At 44.3% G+C, this 23,674-nt stretch overlaps 1 protein-coding gene across 4 annotated transcripts; it reads left to right on the top strand.

Moving 5' to 3' along the window:
- The first annotated feature begins 7,478 nt into the window (after nucleotides 1-7,478).
- On the top strand, nucleotides 7,479-20,432 carry LOC122746459 (zinc finger protein 157-like). Of its 4 annotated transcripts, none has more exons than XM_043992068.1 (5): nucleotides 7,480-8,067; nucleotides 9,811-9,855; nucleotides 13,171-13,359; nucleotides 14,835-14,930; nucleotides 19,024-20,432. In XM_043992068.1, exons 3-5 carry the CDS (start codon nucleotides 13,326-13,328, stop codon nucleotides 19,854-19,856), a joined length of 963 nt encoding a protein of 320 aa, XP_043848003.1. In that variant the 5' UTR covers nucleotides 7,480-8,067; nucleotides 9,811-9,855; nucleotides 13,171-13,325; the 3' UTR covers nucleotides 19,857-20,432. The 4 variants fall into 4 exon arrangements, with proteins under 4 accessions (XP_043848005.1, XP_043848003.1, XP_043848004.1 ...); XM_043992067.1 differs by having other exon boundaries at nucleotides 7,481-8,067; nucleotides 13,233-13,359; XM_043992070.1 differs by lacking the exon at nucleotides 9,811-9,855 and having other exon boundaries at nucleotides 7,479-8,067; nucleotides 13,233-13,359.
- Nucleotides 20,433-23,674: the final 3,242 nt, after the last annotated feature.

A 23,674-nucleotide genomic window follows, 5' to 3' on the forward strand; every position in this document is an offset into this window, starting at 1 on the left:
ATATTAATGATTCTCAGTATAACGTATAAGGCAAAAGCACATGTAATTAAATTAAGAACACCTGATAATTGGTAATTAATTGGGGTTGTTTCAAGCTTTAAAAAAATTATACATACATATATATATATAAATTCCTAATGTTTTAAGGTATTATGTGTTTCTAAAAAAATGTATCTACCATGGTGAAAAAAGCAATTTTTATCAGGGTAGACAAAGTGGAAGGTTGTTATTGTGATATTGAATTAATTGGTTATTAAACTAATACTAAAGTATCTAGGGGCAGCTAGGTGGCACAGTGGATAGAGCACTGGCCCTGGATTCAGGAGAACCTGAGTTCAAATCTGGCCTCAGACACTTAATAGTTACTAGCTATGTGACACTGGGCAAGTCACTTAACCCCAATTGCCTCACCAAAAATAAAAAAGTACTAAGATATCTAAATAATTAGTAAGCTGTGAGAAAGATTTTGCTGTTTGACCTGAATTATTGGTATTAAGCAATAGTTAAATTATTGTCTGAATTTGATGTGTATAAGATAAACTAGTGAACATTGGTAACTTATGAACTGTCATATATCACCTTAATAGTAAATAGGAGTTTACCTATGATTGTTATTTGGAATTAGAACATGTGTAGGAACACATGTAGAGTAGTTGAATCATCTCAAAAATTTAAGGGAATTCTGAGGGCAGTACCCTCTGTAGTTGAGTGGGACATCTTCTAGTCTGTTCCCAGTATGCAATTTGGGATTGTTTACACTCATTTCAACCATTGCTTGTTATTGAGCATCTCAAGGCAGATTCATTTGTGTAGTGTTAACTCAGGGATGAAAAGCCTCAATTTAACATGGGCACAAGCAAGGTGGATAGGACACAGGGAAAGGCACAGAGTCTTTGGGGTGCTAGGTATCCTCAGCCCTTGTCCAGGCCAATCTTGGGGTGCTGTCTACTTCTCATCCTCAGGGTCCCAGGATTGTGGTCTGCAGCAGCTGTCCCCTGCTTAGGTCTTGGACAAACTGGAACAAAAGATTTTCACTGGGATAGGGCAGTCCAAACCAGTTCAGCAGCCCTTTTTGGAGTAGCCAGGTCTCATTTCACAGAAGCAGTCTTAAGAGAATCTTTATGGACAAGTCAAATATTGCATAGACCCAATCATCTAGTTCTTTTATGGCAAATTCCTATAATCATGTCACTCAATCAGCATGAACACACTATTGGCTCTTCATCTCTAGGTTAATATTATAATATCTAAGTGAGATGCGGGTATAAGACTCAAGCTATTGGACCTAGAAATTATAGTCTCTTTTAGAATCTAAGCATTTTAAAACTGAATCAGAAATATCTTGAGCTTGTTTTGAAGAAAAGAATTTTAATGCAACCAGTTTACTTAAAGGAGGTAACTTATAGAATATTTTGTTACAGTTATAGAGAAATCAACTTTAAGTTTATTATGTAATGTGGAAATAATACCTGTCTGTGAAGCATGTCCTAGAATACAAACATGGTCTATTATGGACAACATATTTGACATACACTGTTCTGAAACTAATTAAGTGTTATCCTAAGTCTTTACTACAATTGACAACCATACAGATATCTTGCAAGCCCAGAGGAAATTGTGGGAATATGGCAGAGTGAGGCAGGTTATTTCCTGCCTCTCCTCAATTCTCCCTCAACTAACCTAAAATAACACTTCAAAGGGAATGTGAGAGTGGCAGAAATCCTTAAACATCCAGGTCAAGCAGTTGTCCAGCTTCCCTGGACCAAGCCTCTTCCATCCTCCCTCTTTTTATAGCAGATTGGGGCTCTTTCCTAGCACCTAGGTTGTCAGAACAAGACTTGACCTTTCTTGGACACAGAAAGCCTTGCTTGGGTCTATTGCTGGTCTTACTCTCCTTCTAGCACCTTGCAGACTACACTTTTCTTCTGTAGTTTTATTGATCAAATGCTTTTTCTCTTTTGTGTGGGAGGGGGCTTCTAGAGAGGGTGATTTGAACATCACCTGGAACCTGCCAAGGCAAGAAAGGAAGAGGAGACCTAAAAGCTGGTCATGGCATACAATCTTGGTGCTCAAAGGGAGTCTTAGATCATTTATTCCAAGCCCCACATTTGACAGTATACTTGTATTTTGTACTTTTTGCTTCTCGTGTTAGTATCTTAGTTTCCCTTTTTCTTTCCCTTTCTCACTTGATTTTCAGTAATTCCTGTGAAATCAACAAGGGTGAAGAGAACTTTCAAAGAGAGAAAGATTATTGTCCTTTGTTGGTGAAAGCAGAGATTTTTTGAAAATTTTAGACAAATATGGAATCTAGGTGGTGCAGTGGATAGAGCACTTGCCCTGGAGTGAGGAGTACCTGAGTTCACCGGCCTCAGACTCTTAACACTTACTAGCTGTGTGACCCTGGGCAAGTCACTTAACCCCAATTGCCTTACTAAAAAAAAATGAACTTTTACCCAAGACTAACACCTATTTCATGTTTCCTTTATCTCTAGAGGAAAAGTCCAACTCTGTAACTGACATCATTGAGAGTAAAATATTGTAACCTGTGCCCAAGTGGGCAAGTTAGATTGAGTGAGGGAAGACTGGTCTGTCCTCACAGGGAGGGCAATAACTTGCAAAGACTCACTTTTCTAAAACTTAATAAGTCGAGTTAATTGTGGAGTGAGCTCTTTTATTCCCAAGTGAAAAACCATAGTCTTTTTTGGGGGGGAGGGAAGAGAGGCAATGAGGGTTAAGTGACTTGCCCAGAGTCACACAGCTAGTAAGTATCATGTGTATGAGTCTGGATTTGAACTCAGGTCCTCCTGCATCCAGGGCCAGTGCTTTATCTACTTCATCACCTAGCTGCTCTCTCATAGTCTTCTTTTGCCAGGAAATCTGCTACCAGTTGTTGAAGGTTGAATAGGATGAAGTGGAAGAATTAATTGACATCAGAAATCCACCATATTCCCTCTGACTGCTTATTTCTTTCAATGAAATCCAAGCATGTTTTATTCTGCAATGTGGCATTGACCTCAACCTCTGAAGAATGTGCCTGCACAGAGTGGGCTGTGCTCTTAAAGTTCAGGATAGACTCTCTTCCTAAGGGGGGATTGTGTTGTCTCCCAGGGTTCAAAATCCCTACATCAAGAAACTATTTCCTGTTACCCAAGTTTCCTATTTAAAAACTCTTTCCCTGACTAACCATTTAAAGTTGAGATTTAGTTCTCTTCTGAATCTGAAAATTGACACCAGCACCTCTGATTTTCTGTCTTGTATCTTGTCACGTCTCCAAAGGAAACTTATATTCAAGGTATTCTGAACCAAGATTGAGTAAACAATTGCCCACGAGTCATTCAAAGACAGGTGGTAGGACAGATTTGACCCATGGGCTGGAGTTTGCCAACCCCTTCTCTAAATTCCTTATCCTCATAAAGTCCAGGCAAAAGGAGACAAGAGTCTCCTTGGGAAGCAACATGGTGTGGTGGAAGAAAAAAGCCCTGGTTTTGGACAGAGGACCAGGGTTGAAATCTACCTCTGATGCTTATTACCCCTGTGACTGTGACTTTGGTGCCAGCAAAGACTTGGGGATTCTGTGAGAGAAAAATCTGTGATTATGTCCATTACTCATTGTGGGAGCATTGGTCTGGTACATGAGCTATCACCTTTAACCCCATATTGTGCCTTCATCATCCCAGCTCTTGTGCAAAGGAAACCAGGAGACAGAAGCCCAATCTACTCTTGCTCATTCCCCTGATCTCATGAGAGACTAACAGACTAAAAATGATCTGTCTCTGCTCCTTTGAACCCTCTGCCCCCCACCCAGAACAGATTCAGACACTCACATCTGCCCCCCAGTCCAGTGCATGATGAGTTGACATCCCAGGAAGATGAGGATCTGTGTTGTGTCTGACTATAAGTACCTGTGGGAAATGGGTCCCATTCAGAAGATTTCTTGGCCCTCTACTACATACCAATGTAAGCATGCACTGATGTTTCACCCTCCCCATGCTTTGAAGAAGGTGAAGGCTTTTTGAACTCTTCTCTCTTGTATAGTAAATTCTTGCCATATTGATGGTGCGGAAGTAGGCTATGCAAAAGAGAAAGAGGCACAAACCCTGGTCTGCTCCTTTCTTCTCCTTGCCCTGCTGGTGTCAGACTGGAGGTAAGAAAGGTTGCTTGGAGATCTCGGTCATGGAGATGGAGAAAGTTGTTGCCTGCAAGCTCACCACACTTGCAGACTTGGACGGGGCCTCTGTGTTTTCCAGTTCAGTGACCATCTTGATCCCCATCATTCTGACATCTTCTAAGGATTCCTGATGGCAAGCATGCACAATTCTTGTTCTTGTGGTTGGGATGACATTTCTTCCAGGAACAAGATTGGGTTGAGGCTGATCAAAATGGTCCACGTTTTGGAACTGCCAAAGCTACCAAAGAAATTGGGTTTTGTTGAACATTTTTGTGGCCTTGTTTTACATTTTCCACTTGGAAAGCACCATTGTGAAAATGGTTTGACCCAAAATGACAGAAATTGAGTTTCTTGTTTCCCTAAAGAAATTGTCTTTCTGCACTGACAGAGCCTTTCTCATCCTAAGTCCTTCAGAGTTGTCTTAGATCATGGTACTGCTGAGAATAGCTAAGTCATTCATAGCTGATCATCTCTTGAAACTGCATGTGGGAAGCCTCCACCTGGAAGACTATTGTTACTTAGGTTTTGAATGTATAGGAAGGAATCCTTCATATCATCTGATCCTCCCAAGGCAATTGGAGTCAATGAGAGTGAAAATTTAAAAAGACACAGCAACATCCCAAATGACAAATGTAAATTATTTTAATGAGACATTAAATTCTCTGAAGTTTCAAGTAAAATATAGATTAATATAGTGAAATGCAGGTATAAGAATGAAGCTCTATAGCCTAGAAATTGTAGTCCTATATTTTAAACAACTAAAGTGAAGAAGTATCTGGCTTTGTCATCTGTCGGTGACTAGGTATGCATTTTCTGTGTATAAAACAAGATTGTCAATTTTTATTTTTATTTTTTGGTGCAGGGCAATGAGGGTTAAGTGACTTTCCCAGGGTCACACAGGTAGTAAGTGTCGAGTATCTGAGGACAGACTTGAACTCAGGTCCTCCTGAAGATAGGGCCAGTGCGTTATCTACTATACCATCTAGCTGCCCCAAATGTTTTGTTTTTAAAATTTTTTGTAAGAATAATTGGATATGGTAGATAAAGCACTGGCTCTGGGTTCAGGAGGACCTGAACTCAAACCCAGCCTCAGACGCTTGAGACTTACTATCTGTGTGACCCTGGGAAAGTCACTTAACTCTCATTGCCCCCACTCCCCCCCCAAAAAAGAATAATTGGTATGGATACAGTAGTGTTGGGGACCAAACACTTATTCTAATTATTTTTTTAATGTGAAAATGAGAGTTAAATGACTTGCCCAGGGTCATACCTCTTGAACTCAGGTCCTCCTGAGTCCAGGGCCAGGCTTTATCCACTGTGCTACCTAGCTGTTCTCCTAATTAGTTATTAAAAATGAATCAGAAACATCTTAAGTTGTTTTTGAAGAAGAGAATTTCCTTGTAATCAGTTTGCTTACAGGGAAGGTAACTTATGGAATATTTTGTGTTGTACCAGTGGCAAAGTCAATTTTAAGAAGTGCTCTAAACTGTGGATATTGTCTCCTGGTAGTCTTCTTATTCTAGGGCTTCTTTTGTTGAATGCAAATATTTAGCATGGGGAGTATAAGTCTATCATCAATCCAACACTCTGAGCCACCCAGCACCTTCATCACTCTCATATCCTGTTTGTCTCTTCGACTTACAATCACATAGTTTCTTTTTCTTTTTCTTTTTTTCTTTTTTCTTTGGGGGTCAGGAGGAATAAGGGTTAAGTGACCTGCCCAGGGTCACACAGCTAGTAAGTGTCATGTGTGTGAGGCTGGATTTGAACTCAGGTCCTGGTGAATCCAGGGCCTGTGCTTTATCAACTGCCCCAGCTAGCTGCCCAGGGCTTGGCATTTCTAACAGCATTTTGTGTTTGATCCTGGAAGCAATAGAAAACCACTGGAGTTTATTGAGTAGGGGGGTGAAATGATGGGACCTGCTCCTTGGAAAATCACTGTAATTGCTGAATGGAGGCTGGATGGGAGTAGGAAGAGAGCTGAGGCCACCAGACCCACCAGGAAGGTATTGAAATAAGACAGGTGTGAGGTGATGAGGGCTGCCCCAGAGTGGTGGCTGTGTCATCTGTCAAAAGGATTTGCAACCTTTAAAGGGATACAGAAATGCTTGATACTATTAGAGGTCAATATTTCCTTGCTTGTTGTCTCTCCCATTGGGACATTGTCCCTTTGAGACCTTAGCCAAGCCCCCTGCTTTGTAAGAGTTTAATCCATTTACTTGCAACTCTCCAGGGATGTGGTGGTGCCAGATTGAACCAGCTGGGGAGGGCTGGTTGTTAAAGGTTCCATGTGAATATCTAGTGCAAGGAAATAAGCAAAAGCTACAAGTCAGGACTTCATAGTTTTACTGATTGAATAGACATAAGAAAGTGATGACCTCAGAAGGAGGTGAGAGAGAATGATAGCTTAAGGGCTGGTGAGGGTCTAGTAAAGGGTCCCTAATGGATGGAGGAGGCAGCTGTATTTGAAGGCAGCAGGAAAGGAACCAGCTGGTAGAGCAAGGCTGAAAATTGGAGACAAGAGGGAGATGATTGAGGCTGCAAAGTCTTGGAAAAGCCAGGATAGGCTGGGATCACATGGCCACGTAGAGGGTTGGCCTTGGCCAAGACAAGGGCTACCTCCTTAGGAGAGCCTGGAGTAAAGAAGCTACTAGAAAATGACATGAAGGGGTTTGGTATGGAAATCATGGGATCATTTGGTCATTCAATGAACATTTCTTAAGTGTCTACTTTGTGCCAGGCACACTGTTTAGTGCTGGGCATTAGAAAATAAGCAAGGTAAACAGTAGTCTGAGCTCTCAAGGAACAATAGTATTCCATCATTCCACACACCACAATTTGTTCAGCCATTCCCCACTCGATGGGCATCCCCTGGATGTCCAATCTTTGCCACCAGAAAAGAGCTGCTATGCATATTTCTGTACATAGAGGCCTTTGTCCTTTTTTATTTTTTAATATCTCTTTGGATATAGACCTATTAGGGGTATGACCCAAATGAATCTCACTTTCAAGGAGAATTGGATTTTGGAATAGGGGAAGGGGGAGAAAGGACTAAGAAAGAAGGGGAAAACACTGGGTCCCCCCTCCCCAAGACACTGTTTATTAACAATTATTTCCCACATAATTGTATCACCCTCTAGAAATTTTTTTTAATTACATCATTTCTTATTCAATGATTTCACAAACATTTCAATAGGAGAAAAGTTAGAAGCATAATCATAACATTAATGTTATAAAATGAAAACCTGAAACCAAATTACCAAATGCCATCAATTCAGTCACTGTATTTCTGACCTATCTTACACAGAAAAACCACTTCTTCCATCCATCCACCCGTTTGACACTCTATACTGATTGCATCCAGGGCAGAATAGAGTAATTCTGGTCCAAGGACATTTGCTTCTTATTCCTACAGTCCCGAATCCTGTGCCCGGCAGAGTATTTTGCATCAAGGTCTCATTTACTGGCAGAGATGAGTTTCAGTCAGTCTGGAGCTGCAGCTGTACCCTGACAGTCTTTCTGCTCTGAAGGAGGAGGAGCCGAGTCTGGGAGGGAGGTGGTGGAGGCCCTGGGGAGGAGGAGCCCGGAGAGATGACCAGCCTGGTGGGCGGTGCCCCAGGTGGAGTCTGAGCATGGGGGTGGAGTTTGGAGGCCTGGGAGGAGTTTAAGGCATCAGAAGGGATCAGTGGAGTGAAGGCCTTGTAAGTGAGGGAGGGCAGGGCTTAGGGAGGAGAGGCAGTCAGTGCTTGAGTTCTGGGCCTGTGTGTGATTGGAGGAAAGGGCCCAAACATCATGAGGACTAGGAAGAGCCTTCTTAAGTGGGCTGATGGGAAGCCGGAAGTGTTTGAGCTGAGATCCCTCTGCCTTCCACATGCCCCCTCTGTGCTTGCAGATCCCAGGTAGGTCGGGGCCAGGCCCCCCCACACACACACACACTCTGGCTTTTGCTGGCTGTCCTGGCCATTGGGTCTCATCCTCCTGGACCAGCTCCCCCATATCTGTTCTAGACTCCCCATCACTTTCTCGATATCCTCGCGGACCCTCCTGAGATTTCCCATTGGGTCCCACTTTCCCAAACTTCAGCCTTTGCCCTTAGGGACCAGGTGTCCTGCTCAGGCCTTCCCAGCAGGACTCAGGTGTCCTTTCTCCCTGACCCCACTTCCTGAACAGATTCAGTTGTTCTGCCCTCAGACCGGCCCCCATCAGGATCCACAAGTCCCACCTTCCTGTTCCCAGGCCCCTCCTTGGACACAGGAGCCAAAGCTCTTTCCTGGCTCCCTTTATCTGAATTCCTGGCTCTTTGGCTGGTTCCCTTGAGATATCCAAAGCCTGAGGACTAACAGAGGGACCCAGGAGTCCCCCCAGCTCCTATGTACACCTCAGGACAGAGTCGTCCTGCTTTCCCAGGCTCAGCTGGGCACAATAGTCCTGTCCCTCCAGTGTCCCTGACCTCCCTGAGCTATACCTCCCAGCCCCTCCCTCAGCCCCACTGCCCCCGCCTTCCTGTCTCCCTGCCCCCACTTCTCTCAGGGCTCTCAGGTGCCCTACAAGGTGCTGAAGCCCAGACAGGTTTTGCCTCCCAGTCTCAAGACTTCCTCTGGTCATTCCCTGGCAGATCCATTCCAGAGCCCTCCCTGTCAACTTTCCCTAGCTTCCCCGCCACCTCCACCAAGCCCTCTATTGTCTAGATGATGCCTGTGTGTTAGGTGGGGAGAGGGGATGCTGGGAGGGCAGAATACCAGTTGGATGGAGAGCTGGGACTCAGGGCCATTGAGGCTCTGACTGGTCTCATCCCATCTAGGGGTGGACTCCTGCCTACTTGGTATCTGCGGAAGCGGGGTGGGGTGGGCTAGGGAGAATAAGAGAGGGGAGGGACTTGTCTTCCTTTTCAGACCATCTTCATTTGCAAGCCTGACCCTCCCAGCTACTGCCTTCCCTCCATAGGCTGCAGTATTTCCCCTGTAGGCAGGGCCTGGGCCTTTGTCGTGCTTACGGGACCTCACCCAATGTAAATCTCTAAAGGCCAGCCTCCTGCCTAGGAAGAGAAAGGAAAGACCTCTCCCCCTCTGGGATTCTTCTCCCTCCCCTGCTCAGTCTGTAGAGGACATAGAACTGCCCCAAGCAGGTATAGGTTCAAGTGCAGACACCAATGTGAGAGGGGAATTAAAAGTTTTGTTTAAATTACAGAAGATAGCAATACCCCAGAGGCAGAGATTATGGGGTGGGGGAGATGGGCTTTTCTGTGCTGAGCCAAGGAAATGGGGAGGGGCTTTCCAGGTGGCTCCCTACTGTGTCATGGGTATTAGAAAGGCATAGAATTAAAATGTTCCATCTGGTAGTAAGAGCTTTGCTGTTGGCTAACTTTGTGGGGCCATAAAAGGTGGGGGAAGCTGGTCCCTGAGGTGGATAAGAACTAGGGAGAAGATGGGGGAACTTTGCAAATTGGAGTCATGGGGCAGCTAGATGGCGCAGTGGATAGAGCACGGGCCCTGGAGTTAGGAGGACCTGAGTTCAAATAGGCTTCAGACACTTGACACTTACTGGCTGTGTGACCCTGAGCAAGTCACTTAGCCCCGATTGCCTCACCCCCCCCAAAAAAACACCAAAATGGAGTCACTTTGGTAACTTTGCTCCCCACACAGGATTGAGAGAGAATGGCTCCTGGAAGTAGCAGACCCCCAGCCCAGGTGAGTGCGGCCCATCCCCAGCCATGACCAACATCATCAATCCAGGCCATTTCCTTAGACTTGGGAGATTGTCTGCAAAGCTGGCAATTCCTTATATATCATTTCTTTACACAAACAGGAATGAAATTGAATACAGTAATCACCCTGCCTGATCTTATCTTCTGTGTTTTCAGTTGAATCATTGGGACCCTGGTATCTTGAGTATTGCCCTCCCCACACACACCCCTCTCCACCAATGCTGCCCTCTCCTGTTTGTTTTGAAGGTTCTCCTCTTTACAAGTGACTGACCAGGGTGACCACTTCACTCTTTAGTCTCCATTACCTAGGGATCATGTCTTGGGTGTGGTTGACTATGTTGGTTTTTATAATATTGAACCAGCCCTGCATTCTGGGTATAAATCCTACCAGTTCATAGTGTATAATTTTTGTGATAAATTGCTGTAATCTCTTTGCTGATATTTTTATATAAAATGCTTGCATCAGAAATATGTTTAATGTGATTGTACATATATAACCTATGTCAGATTGCTTGCTGTCTTGGGAAAGGGGAGGGATGAGAGGGAGGGAGAAAACTTTGAAACTAGAAATCTTATAAAAACAAATGTTGAAAACTATCTCTACATGTAACTGGAAAATACTTTTGTGAAAAAAAAAATGTTTGCATCAATATTCATTAGGGAATGTTCTTTCTCTGGTTTGCTTCTTCCTGGTTTGGGTATCAGCACCATATATGTGTCATAAAAAGAATTTCCTAGAACTCCATTTTTTAAAGTAGTTTTACATAGCATTAGAAATAATTGTTATTTAAATGTTTAGAATTCACCTGTAAATCCATCTGGTCCTGTAGATTTTTTTCTTAGGTACTTCATTGATTGCTTGTTGGATTTCCTTTTCTAAATTGGGGTTATGCTAACATTTTATCTTCTCTTCTGTTAATCTGGGCAATTCATATTTTGGGGAATATTCAATCGTTTCATTTGGATTGTCAGATATACTGGCATGCAGCTGGGCAAATTAGCTCCTAATTATTGCTTTAATTTTCTCTTAAGTGATGGTGAATTCAACCCTTTCATTTTGGATACTGGTGATCTGGTTTCCTTTCTGTTGTTTAATTAAATTAAACAAAGGATCATCTATTTATTTTTTTCATAATACTATCTCTCTAGTTTTTTTTATTAAGTCATTTGTTTTCTTACTTTCAATTTTATTACTCTCCTTTGATTTTCAGAATTCCAATTTGGTATTTAATTGAGGATTTGTCATTGTTCTTTTCCTAGCTTGTTTAGTTGCATGCCCAATACATTGATCTCTTTCTCTATTCATGGAAGCATTTAGAGAGAGAAAATTTCTTCAAACAACTCTCAGACACCCTCTGTGCTGTGCAGCACTACCCTTTTACCCCAGTGAGACAGACCTTTCCTCAAGTCCTTCTAAGTTATCCTAAGCTGGAAGATTGTTTCACCCTGTCTTTGTGTAGGTTCTGTAGCTCCAGAATCTATTTTGAAGCTTGGTTTAATGTGATCTCTGAGGGAAACTGGGGAGAGAGAGCTCAGGCAGCCTTCTAGCTTCTCTTTGCCATCTTGGCTCTCCCTTGTCCCTATCACAACTCTTGTGCTTTGGTGCTGGTGTTGCTCATGTCCTTCTGCCTCAGGTCACACAAGCCTTCTAAAGTTTCTCTGAATTGCCCTCCTTTACCCATGCTTGGGTCAAGTCAATAAGCATTTTAGAAAGGGCCTAGCTATGCAAACCCCAAATTTCTAGTACAGCAAGCTCTGAGGACATCTTGCTGCTCTTGTGTTTCTAAAACCTAGCCAGGTACCATGACGGAATGATGGAAGGCATCTCTACTGCTCCAAAGAGGCCATTGGGATTCTCATCCCTGCCTCTGTTGTTCCCAGGCACCAGCACTAGCTTAACCTCATGCCACGATACTATAGAAATTCATCTTCCTGGTGGTATAATTTGTTCTACCCTGGGCAGATTGCCATGTACTGCAGAGACCATAAGAGTGGCAAGGAGAAGAGGAAGGCCTGAGAGACCAGTTAGTGTGTCAGGGGCTTCAGACAGTTTCTTGGCAATGTTGATGCTGCTATAGGCCAGAGCAGTGAATAATGGAAGGAACTGACTGGCTCAAGCCAATACTCACTTTAGATGTTAAGCAAAAATCAGGCATTCCATTTCACAAGGAAAAAGAGGTTTAAAAGCACATTCCATGAGGATACTGGAATTCTTTCACTTGACTAGTAAAGGATCCCCTCCCTTCCATGTAGGTGCTCATCTGGTTAGCAGAGCAAGGTTTGGCATTGGGCCATTCTGGGAAATCTGCTGTCTGAAGGACCCTTATTTCCCATGGGTTAATTTTTATCCCTTTAAGCTGTCAAGCAGTCATACTCATTTGTCCAGAAGCCCTCAGACTACTTCTGGAAGGGAAGCACATGGAATTCCAGGTCTAAGTTTAGATCATTTATTTCTCAAAGAAACTAGAAAAAATTTTCTAATGGATTAGCTCAAACAAAACCCAAGTGAATTAAAGATTGCTTTTTTTAAGCATTAAGGGGACCCTCCTTTCTGCATTGTTGCTGCTCAGTGATTTCAGTCATATTCAACACTTAATAAACCTATTTGGTGGTGGTTGGTTTGTTTTTTTGAGGGGGAGCACAAGGGAGTGGTTTGCAAGGCAGTTGGTCTTGTGACTTGCCCAGGGTCACAGAGCTAGTAAGTGTCAAGTGTCTCAGGCCATATTTGAACTCAGGACCTCCTGAATCCAGGCCCGGGGCGCTATCCATTGTGCCATCCAGCTGCCCCTGTTTGGGATTTTCTTGGTCCAGATCCTGGAGTAGTTTGCTATTTCCTTCTCCAGCTCATTGTACAGCTTGGAAAACTGAAGCAAACAGGGTTAAGTGACTTGCCCAGGGTCACACAGCTAGTAAGTTTCTGAGTCCACATTTGAACACATAAAGTTGAACCTTTCTGATTCCAATCCCAGAACTCTATCAACTCTGTCACTTAGCTAGTCCTCCATCCTAGGTACTCTTATTACTAAGTAACTTTATAACTAAGAAATATGTGCTATAGAGAAATGAAAACAATCATAAAGCAAAGGCACAAACTGGTTTACCTAGACCATAGCATACCCAGAGTCACCTCAAGTCCTCAATGTAATAACATAGTAAAATGTTTCTCAGCTTTATTCCAACTGATGATAAAAATGCTTCTCTTAAAGTTGCATCAGGCTCTGACTGACTGGTTTCAGGGGTTGATTCTGACACTCATAAAGGGTTTGACCTTTGAACATATCCCTTTTCTGTGCTTCAGCTTCCTCTCTCTAGTTCTGAAGTGGCTTTCAGCTCATTGTCCTCTGACTTCTGATGATTTAGGAGTCAGTGACATTCAAGGATGTGGCTGTGGACTTCACTCAGGAGGAGTGGGGGCTCTTGGACCCCCCTCAGAAGGAGCTGTACAAGGAGGTCATGCTGGAGAATGCCTGGAACCTGCTCTCCCTGGGTAAGGACACTTTCCCTGCAATCAAAGGGAATATCCTTATTCCCTCCTGTGCAGGCTTTGGAGCATCTATGACTTATCAGAGAGGGAAGAGTGCTGGTCTCCTGTGTCCCAGAGACAGGCTCCTGCTTTCTGGTTCTCCTACAGAAAGTCTGTGCATTGTGTGATGGGAACCTGAGGGTTTCCTTGGTTGCTATTGAAGCTGCCCCTTAGCAGTCCTAGGTAGCTTCAGGTTAAAGATCAAATCCATGTGGAAGCATCTCAGACATGGAACTAATGTCAGAGGTGACTTAGTCTAACCTCTCCCTGGACATGAGTTTTATCTGCCAAGTCTCTGCAAACTGCCCAGGCAGCTTTTCCTTGACCCCCCTTCCTTTTGGGAGGGGTCTAGTGTTTGGAGTATTCTTCTCTTCAATAAGCATACACTGGTCACTCCCAGCTCTGGTTTGTGGCCAGTGTAGCAGGTGTGTCCTTCAGCTTCCTTCTTACTGCCCTAACATTCCAGCAGAGACGGTTGGAAAGAAAGGGAAGGGAGGAAGCATTTCTATGCACCTGCTACTTGCCAGGGGCTTTCTCTCCAATATTGTGGTACTTCAGCCTCCCAATAATCTTCCAGGTTCAATGACATTATTATTATCCCCCTTAGTCAGTTGAGGAAATTGAACCAACCAGGTTAATTGAATTGACCAGGGGCACCCAGCTGGTAACTGTCTGAGGCCAGCTTTAAGTCCAGGCATTCCTGACTCCAGGCCCAGGGCTCTCTCCACTGCTGCTCTATCAGCTGCCTCTAATGTCTAGAGAAGGGAATCTGAGCAATGAGTCCATCCTTCTAGGAAGAAGGTGTCCTGAGACCATGATGTTCCTCCCAGCCTCTCCCCAAAGCTCCCTAAAATAAAGGCTATGGAAACAATCCTTCAGGCATCCTGGGACCTCTCCTGTGGTCCTTGCTTGCATGCCCCTGTCTTTGGGAGGAAGAAGAGACTGGAGAAGAAATAGAATTTGGACCAACTAGGGCTTCTGGAGTTTGCCAGCAGGAGACTCTCCCCTGGAGAGGCAAACACTCCCTGAATGAACAGCCCCCCAGGTTTACAAAGGTTTCAGGGAGTGAGGAACAGGGTAGAGGGACAGGCCAAAAGCTCAGTCATCAAGGCCCCTGTAGCTGGAGCTCAAGGCTTATCTGGCACCATATTACGTTTTACCCAGTTTTGGGGTTAGGAGTTTCTGAGAGAATGGAAGATGACAGAAGGGGGCAGAAGGTTTGGCTGGTTCTCAGGACAGGTTGTACAAGAGGATAACGTGGCACATCCTGTTTTGGGTGACTTGCTTTATAAGCACTGAGGGGTGAGTACAGACTCATGTCTGAAAATAATGGAGTGATTCTCAAAATGGAGCAGCTGTGTATCCACCCCCTTTCCCTAGAGAGAAGTAAATCCCCAGGTTCTCTCCATGCTCATCCCCAACTGGTTTTCCCTGCCCAGGGCTTCCTGTTCCCAGAGAAGATGTGATCTCTTATTTTGAGCAAAGGGAAGCACCGTGGATGCTGGAGCAAGAAGGCCTGAGGCGCTGCTGTGCAGGTGAGTGAAGTGATAGCAGGTAGAGGAGACTCGTGATGACAAGAGGCTTCGATGTGTTATGGTGAAGCAAGCACTCAATTTGGGGGCAGGAAGACCTGCCTTGGATTTCTTTGTCAGACATTTTTAGCAGTGGCTTCCTGGGCCAGTCCCTTGAGCCCCCAAGCCTCAGGTTTCCCATCTGTACAATGAGGGGGCTGGACTTCATGGCCTTTCAACTCCCTTCCAGGGATCAAGCTGTGATCCTATAGGAAGTCACTGTTTGTAATTTGGGGCATGAACCTCTCCTGAAAGTGTAAAGGGGCTAAGGCTTTTCAGTTTGAGCTCTTTCTTAGGCCTTCAAGTCAGCAAACACAGAAGGGCCTGCTACATGCCAGGCCCTAAGCACTGGGGTCCTAAAGAGATGCCAGGGCTGTCCCCATCTCCCATGGAGCTCACAGCCTGGTGGGGCAAACACCACAACAACAACTATGTAGGAGCCCACTATGGACAAGTTAGAGCTGGTCAAGAGAGGGAAGGCCCTAAAGTGAAGGAGGGCTGGGGAAGGCTGAGTGTGGCAGGGGGGCTCCAGCTAGGGCTTCTGGGAAGGCAGGGTGGGCATTCTAGCCAACAGGGAGGGGAGGAAAACCCCTGGTGTCAGGAAGTAGAGTGTCCTGTTCACAGAACAGAAGGGAGGCCCTCACCCCTGGAGTCTAGAATATCTGGGGGAAATCGGGTGAAAGAAGCTGGAGGAGAATCAGAGGGGTACGGGATGAAATGCCTTAGCAATCCCAGAGGGGTTTATATGGCATCCCTTTGCTGGGCAGCCACTGGGGCTTGTCCAGTAGGTGGTGACCTGGTCAGGTGAGAGCTTTAGGAAGATGAACTTGACAACTGGGGGGAGGAATGACTGGACTGGGGGGAGATGAGGCAGTCAGACCCACCAGCAGGCCCTTAAGGACCTCAGGTGTGAGATTAATGGCACTTGGACCCAGACAGGGACAGTTTGGGGAGAGAAGGGGCTGTCTTGGAGACATGTTACACAGCTGGAATCACAGGACATTGGAACAGATTGAACATGGGGGTGGGGAGTGTGACTGTGGGAGTCCAGGCATTCAGGCAGTTACTTTGTGAGCCTGGGCTCTGGGGAGGATGCCTCAGAGATCATTAGGAATGTAGCAGGAAGGAGGGTGGGGGGAAAGAGGCTGAGATTCCTTTTGGGTGTGGTTAGATGTGTGGGGACCAATTTTTAATTGGGGAGTATGAGCTAGGCAGCTTGCCTCATTGGGGCAAGGAAGGAGACCAGCAGCCTCCCTCAAAACAGAGCAGGATTTATTTAACAAGAACAAACTTAAAAAAAAAAAAACACAAACAGGATCAGTAGGATATGGGGAAAGGGAGATTATACAACCTGAATAACACCACCGCCCCGGAATCAGCTGAGAATACACAGGAGGATCCTCTCACTTTCCAGCAGACCTAGACAGCCCCCAACCAATTGTCTGGCTGCTCTGACAGTCACATGGCTGCCCTCACTAGGCTTCCAATCACAATTTTGCCAGGCCCATGTAGGCTTCGGCGAGTGGTGATGACTTGAGGTGCCAGCACCATGGCAACAGCTACAACAACCAGTGGGTGGAGCACTGTGCGGTTTTCAGAGCCCCAGGGGCCAGTTTGCATGCCGGGGTTTGTTTTGTTTTTTTTTAAATTCTAGCCAAAAGATGGGGTTATAAAAACCTCAAATAACAATTCTTTATGGAGGAGAAGCAGAAGGTAGATGACAGGATGGAAGGAGAGAATTTGCACCATTTAAAGGGATTTGCTTCAGGGAGCAGAAAGATGATCTTGTTTTCTGCTGCTGAGGTCAAAGAGGAAAAGGAGAATCTGATGTGAGATGAGGAGGAGGAGATAGCTCTTGGTAAAGGTCCAGTTTTGTCAGTGAAATAAGAGGCCAAATTCTCAGGTGAGAAGGTGGGGGAGGGGTGGAAGCCAGCCATAAGGGAGCTTTGGGGAGGATTGCAAAGATCTGAAAAAGCTGCTAGGGTGAGTGGCATAGGGCATCAGGGAGATGGCAGAGCATTGCCTTGCCACAGTGGGGGCCCAGCTGAGGGGACGTGCCTAAATTTGTAGTGGACCCAAGAAGCCTGGTTTCATGATGTTTTTCTCCTCCATTCAACATTCCATGAGGAGGAGAGAAGGCTGCTGTCTTACTTGGAAGTCATCCAAGGCTAAGCTTTGCCTAAATCCTCAGCCCAAGTCCCTTTCTGGCTCTATCTCTGTCCCATTCTTTTTTTTGGGGGGGGGGAGGGATTAGACAATTGGGGTTAAGTGACTTGCTCAGGGTCACAGAGCTAATAAGTGTCAAGTGTCTGAGGCCGGATCTGAACTCAGGTCCTCCTGAATCCAGGGCTTTATCCACTGTGCCACATAGCTGCCCTCTGTCTCATTCCTGCAGAATCCTTGGTCAGGCTCCTGCATCTGACAGCTAGGAGAGAGACCAGAATGTGGGAACTGGGGCCTGGGGTCAGGTCTGGGCCCAGTCAGGCCCTCAGTAAATACTGGTTAGGCACCTTCTGGTTTTGGTGCTGTGCTAAGCCCTGAGCATACCAAGGAAGGTAAACGTCCCTGCTGTCACGGAGCTCACAGTCTACTAGGCAAACATGGAGATGGTTAGAGAAGAAGCAACAGCTCATGAACCTCACTCACCCTGAGCTGATCTCCTCACAAAGAGAGAGTGTTGGAATGGACAGACATTTAGATCAACAGGGAAATAAGGGAGTACAAAGACTGGGCATGATAACAATTTAGGTTACACAGAATGAGGCAAGAGCAGAAATCAAAATAATAATGTTAAAAATAATAGCACCCCCTTCTGTTGTGGCTGCTCTTGAGGCTACAGTTGTGCCACAGCCATGAACATCTGCTGCCCCGTGGCCATGGGCCTCAACAGTGTCCAGGAAATTACAAAAGAACACTTCAAAGCTGCGACACAGCCGCCGCCATGGGTGCCTGACCAAACACACCAAGGTAGTGAGAGAGATAATCCAGGAGGTGTGTGGGTTTGTCCCTTATAAGAGGCAGACCATGAAATTGTTTAAGGTCCCCAAGTATAAGTGAGCCCTAAAGTTCATCCAAAAAAAGAAAAGAAACTCACATCCAAGCCAAGAGGAAGAGAGAGGAGCCCAGCAGTGTTCCAGCTGCCATGAGGAAGGCTGCTGACAAGAAGGACTACACTGGACCCTGCCAACCTTTGCCCAATTTCTGAATAAGGATTTGACAAACAACAGACACAAAAAAATATCCCACACTTATTCCTCAGTCATTCTTCCTTCTTTTCTCCCTCTGTGTGACCCTATTAGAGTTTTCTTAGCAGAGGTCCTGGAGTGGTGGACCTTTTCCTTCTCTACCTCATTTAACACATGAGTAAACTGAGGCAAATCAAGTTAAGTCACTTGCTAGTCACAAGTTAAGTCACAGCTAGTAAGTGTCTGAAGCCAGCGTTGAAACCAGGAAGTTGAGTCTTCCTGACTTCAGGCCTACCAAGGTTTTACATAGGTTTTTCAATGCTTTTACATAGCACCTATTCTGTGCCATGCAATAGATAAACATTGTCTCATTTGATCTTCATAACTCTAGGAGCTAGGCACTATTATTATGCCCATATTACAGAGGAAGAAACTGAGGGAAAGAGGTGTTGGAGCATGGTCACAGTACTAGCAAATTTTATGAAAAGAGACTTTCACAACGTGACTAATGTGAAAATGTGTTTAACATGATTGTACATGTATAACCTATACCAGACTGCTTGCTCTTTTAGGGAGGGAGCAAGAGAGGGAGGGAGAAAAACTTGGAACTGATAATCTTAGAAAAATGAATGTTGAAAACCATCTTTACAAATGGTAAGAAAAAAGACTATTAAATAAGTAAAATGATCCTTTATATGTGAGCTAATCACATTTTCAAATGGTTGATTCTACCCATTTATGTTTGAAGACATTTCTCTTTGCCTGGGGGAAAAAGAATGTTAATCACTTAATATTCTGCCAGTAGAGGGAAGGGGATATAATTAAATATGTGTGTATATGTGGATGTATAATCATTTATTTGTTTCTTTTAGGAGATAAAAGACTTGAAATAAAAGAGACTTCTGCAGAGATAGGCCTTTCTTTGGAACAAACTCACCAGCAAAGATGCATAAATAATGATCCCTCTGATATTGATGGGAGAGAAATCTCTGCTGTAACACATCAGAGAATTCACACTGGGGAGAAACCTTTTGAATGTAATCAATGTGGAAAGACTTTCACACGGAGGTCACATCTTGTTAGACATCAGAAAATCCCCATTGGAGATAAACCTTTTGAATGTAATCAGTGTGAAAAGACTTTCACATCCAGGTCATATCTTGTTGTCCATCAGAGAATCCATACTGGAGAAAAACCTTTTGAATGTAATCAGTGTGGGGAGACTTTTACATGGAAGGCATCTCTTATTAAACATCAGAGAATCCACACTGGAGACAAATCTTTTGATTGTAACCAATGTGGAAAGACTTTCAAATGGAGGTCCCATCTTGTTAGACATCAGAGTATCCATACTGGAGAGAAACCTTTTGAATGTAATCAATGTGGAAAGACTTTCACATTGAGGTCCCATCTTGTTGCCCATCAGAGAATCCACACCGGAGAGAAACCTTTTGAATGTAATCAATGTGGAAAGACTTTCACATCAAGGTACCATCTTATTAACCATCAGAGAATCCACACTGGAGAGAAACCTTTTGAATGTAATCAATGTAGAAAGACTTTCACATCTAGGTCGTATCTTGTTATCCATCAGAGAATCCACACTGTAGAGAAACTTTTTGAATGTAATCAGTGTGGAGAGACTTTCACATGGAAGGCAGCTCTTATTAAACATCAGAACGCACACTGCAGGGAAACCTTTTGAATGTATCCAATGTGGAAAGACTTTGGCATCGAGATCAACTCTTGTTAAACACCCAAGAATCCATACTGGAGAGAAACCTGTTGAATGTAATCAATGTGGAAAGACTTTCACATGAATGTCAGATCTTGTTAGACATCAGAGAATCCACACTGGAGAGAAAGCATTTGAATGTAATCAATGTGGAAAGATTTTCAAATGAAGGTCAGCTCTTGTTAAACATCAGACAATCCACAGTGGAAAGAAACCTTTTGAATGTAAGCAATGTGGAAAGACTTTCAAATGAGGTCAACTCTTGTTAGACATCAGAGAATACATACTGGAGAGAATGGAAAGTGGAAAGACTTTCACATGGATGTCAACCCTTATTACCCATCAGAGAATCCATACTGGAGAAAAACCTTTTGAACGTAATCCCTGTGGGGAGACTTTCACATGGAAGGCAGCTCTTGTTCAACATCAGAGAATAGAAGAAAAAATGAAAGAAAGTAAAAAATAGCATGCCTCAGTCTGTTTCATCAATGTCAGTTCTTTCTTTGGAGGTGGATGCTATGTTTCATCAATAATCCTTTGGGATTGTCTTGGATTACTGTACTGCTGAGAATAGTTGTCATTCCCAGTTCTTCATCAAACAATACTCCTGTCTCTGTGCACAATGTTCTCTTGGTTCTGCTCACTTCACTATACATCAGTTCACACAAGTCTTTCCAGGCCTTTCTGAAATCATCCTGCATGTCATTCCTCATAGCACAATCAATAATCTTCCATCACCAACATATATCACTGCTTGTTTTCCCATTCCCCCACTGATGGGCATTTCTTTGATGTTCAATTCTTAGCCATCCCAATCACCAACTTTTCTTAACCAAACTTAGTGAAAAATCTGTCTGAACTTGCTGCTCTCTGCCCCTCATTCTCAGAACATTGTTTTCTCTAAAGTAACCAATAAACTCTTAATCGCCCAAAGTGATGGCATTTTCTCTGTACTGGGCATTGGTAACCACTCCCTTTTCTTGGACCTTCACTCCTCACACATTAATAATGGTGTGGTAGTTAAAAATAACTCTGGGGTTTTTAAAACTTTGTTAAACTTGTATTGGTGTTTTTCTTCTTCAAGCTTCACAGGTATTTCAAGTTTTCATACCCCTAGCAATTCAAATATTATGATGGCTTTTATGTTTAATAACTTTTAATTGATAGATGCTTAAGTTTTATTTCAAAACGGGATATTTAACTGGAATTTCTTTTACTATCTGGTGTTTTTGTTAAAACATTTATGCTGTCTTCACCTTTTTCTTTCCCTTAATATTCTACTTCATTGTCAGGATTACAAACTTCCATAGCATTCATCTACTTTTTCAATGTTGTCCTCACTATTAATGGTATTTTTAGGCAAACCGACTTTTCATACCAAGTGTGACTGATCAGAGCCAACCTTAATGAGGTATCACCTATCTTTTATTTTCTTCCCTGAAAGGTATGATGACTGTTACAATTAATTTCTGATGAAAATGTAAAAAGATGCGCCTCCCCACCTTCTAGGCCATGCATGACTTTCACAGGATATGCAGAACGATGATTTCGTTCTCTCCTCAGCTCTCCCTCTTTCTCAAAAGCACCCTCCTGTCCCCCATAGTCTGACAGCCCCTGTCTTTATCTGCTCTTCTCCACCCCCGGAAGAAGTCCCATCCTATTAACTCTGCTGACATTGCAAAGGCTCTTAGTACCTCTCCAATCCAGGTTCCACTGGACTCTCTAAGCCTCTTCCTTCAGGCTCACAGTATTTCCTTACCAGAGGCAATCGAGGGCATTAGGCCTCTCTTAAAGGACTCCCTCTCCTCTGTGCTCTCAGTTCCCTGCACTAGTCCTTGGAATGCTGGTCCTTCCTATTTGTGATCACTTCATTTACTGGTGGTTCTGTTGCTGGCGGCGACTTGTCCAAGACCTGAGCAGTAAATGCTTGGGTGATTCCTAGAACATCCGTGGTCCCTAATCCCTGTCCTCTCCTGAGATGTGATTCCACTGTTTTCACCCTTGATTTGCATAGTGCTTTTTTCAGCGGGTCCTTTGGTGTGAATTGCCAGTTTTTCCTTTTTCCTTTATTTTCACCAGGGAGGGCCTGCAGTACACTTGGAGGGTTCTGCCTCAAAGAGCCCCTCCTACTTTTCACAAATTTTGAAAGCAGATCTTGCTGACCTTTAAGTTTCCCATAGGCTCCACCCTCTCCAGTGTCTAGATGATTTACTCCTTTGCTCCCTGGATCTCCAGATTTCAAAAGCTGATTCCATTTTTCTCACCTCCTTCCGCAAAAAGGCCACAAAGTGTCTTGTTCTCAAGTTTTAAGTGTTGAGGACATCTGATATTAGCCAATAGGCTTTGTCTTGAAGGATTAGAGATCTCTTTACTATACGAACCTAACCTAAGGTAACTCTTATGGGGGAAATTAGTGGGGGTTTGGAATAGGGGTTTGAGGTAGGGGTTCTTAGGAATTCCTCTTTAAAGAATTTCACACTCTTGCACACAAATCCAATTAGAATAAAATAATGGTTTATTCAGGGAAAGGAAACCAAGAGAGAAATCCTTGGACTTCTTCTCATGGGGAGAAGGCATGGCACAGAGGTGTGGCTCTGAGATACCTATCTCCCTGAGGAGAAGATGGGCAGATACTTTTATAGACATCTGATGGTGGTCAGATGAGGTGATCATCTGACTGTGGAAAGGTCTCTTATTAGAGGACCATCCCCCACTGGTGCTGGCTGGGAAAGTTGGGTGAGGGGTTCCTCTGGATCTCTCAAGCCATCTCTCTTTCCCTCAGGCCACAAAGGTAGAAGACATACCTAATCTTATCTCCTGGAGGGGTGGGGGAGACTGGTAGCTGTGTCTGTCCTTTGATTTAGTTTCTCAAGGAGAAGGTTCTTTGATTTACCCCACAGAACTTCTGAGGTATGCTAGGCCCACAACATAACTACCTCCAGGTATAGAGTTCCCAACTGTTGGGGACAAAATTGCCTCAGTTTACCCAAATAACTCGAGAAGACCACCAAGTCAAGCAGAGCAGATTTATTACATTCTCATGAGAATGGGCAACCCCATGCAAGGGATGAGGAGCGTGCTGATGGGCTCATGAGTTGGGTTTTGATAGAGATTTGGAGGGGGGGGTCCCCTTGTGCACAGAGTGAGCTCACAACCTAACATCCAATCCTGTCTCACCCATGATGTGTGTTCAGCTCGTGATCAGGGTATGGAGGCATGCTCAGCTATGTCCCAAGAGCTGGAGGGAAAGGGGAGGGGGAAAAGGGTGAAACCACCCCAAACCACTCCACTAGGGGAAGAAGGGGGAAGAAGGGAGTGATGGTACCGGGAGGAATGCAAGAAGGGAGAGGTAGTACCTGGGTGGAGTCTGTGCTAGCAGGAGACAGCTTTCCTGCCTGCTCATAGAACATGGGGGGTGGTGGTAAGGGGTGTGTTGTAGCTAGCAATAACAAGGACTGGGGGCTTGGAATGTAGGCAAGGGGATGGTAGTGCCAGGATACATCAGGTGCAGTAAGGCAAAATACACAATTTCTGTTACTAGCAATGGAATAAAACATGAACAGAACAATCTAACTATAAGAGGGACGGGGACTGGGGACTTTCCAGACCCCATCCTCAAAATCTGAAGTGACTCCAGTCCACCTATCCCACACATCAATCCAGCCACTTTTCTCCCTGACAAAGGATAAGAACCCTATCATTGTTGTAATATGGAAAGAGATTAAAGGTATACCACATGGAGAGAGAGAGAGAGACACACACACACACACGCTAAGATAGCCCCCTCT

This window comes from Dromiciops gliroides, chromosome 3 (assembly GCF_019393635.1).
Source record: "Dromiciops gliroides isolate mDroGli1 chromosome 3, mDroGli1.pri, whole genome shotgun sequence".
Classification (NCBI taxonomy): Eukaryota; Metazoa; Chordata; class Mammalia; order Microbiotheria; family Microbiotheriidae; genus Dromiciops; species Dromiciops gliroides.

Coding starts and splice junctions, on each gene's coding strand:
- LOC122746459 (XM_043992067.1), top strand. CDS start 9,823: ATGGCTCCTGGAAGTAGCAGACCCCCAGCCCAG. Junction 9,856..13,232: donor GTAGCAGACCCCCAGCCCAG/GTGAGTGCGGCC, acceptor CTGATGATTTAG/GAGTCAGTGACATTCAAGGA. Junction 14,931..19,023: donor CCTGAGGCGCTGCTGTGCAG/GTGAGTGAAGTG, acceptor TGTTTCTTTTAG/GAGATAAAAGACTTGAAATA.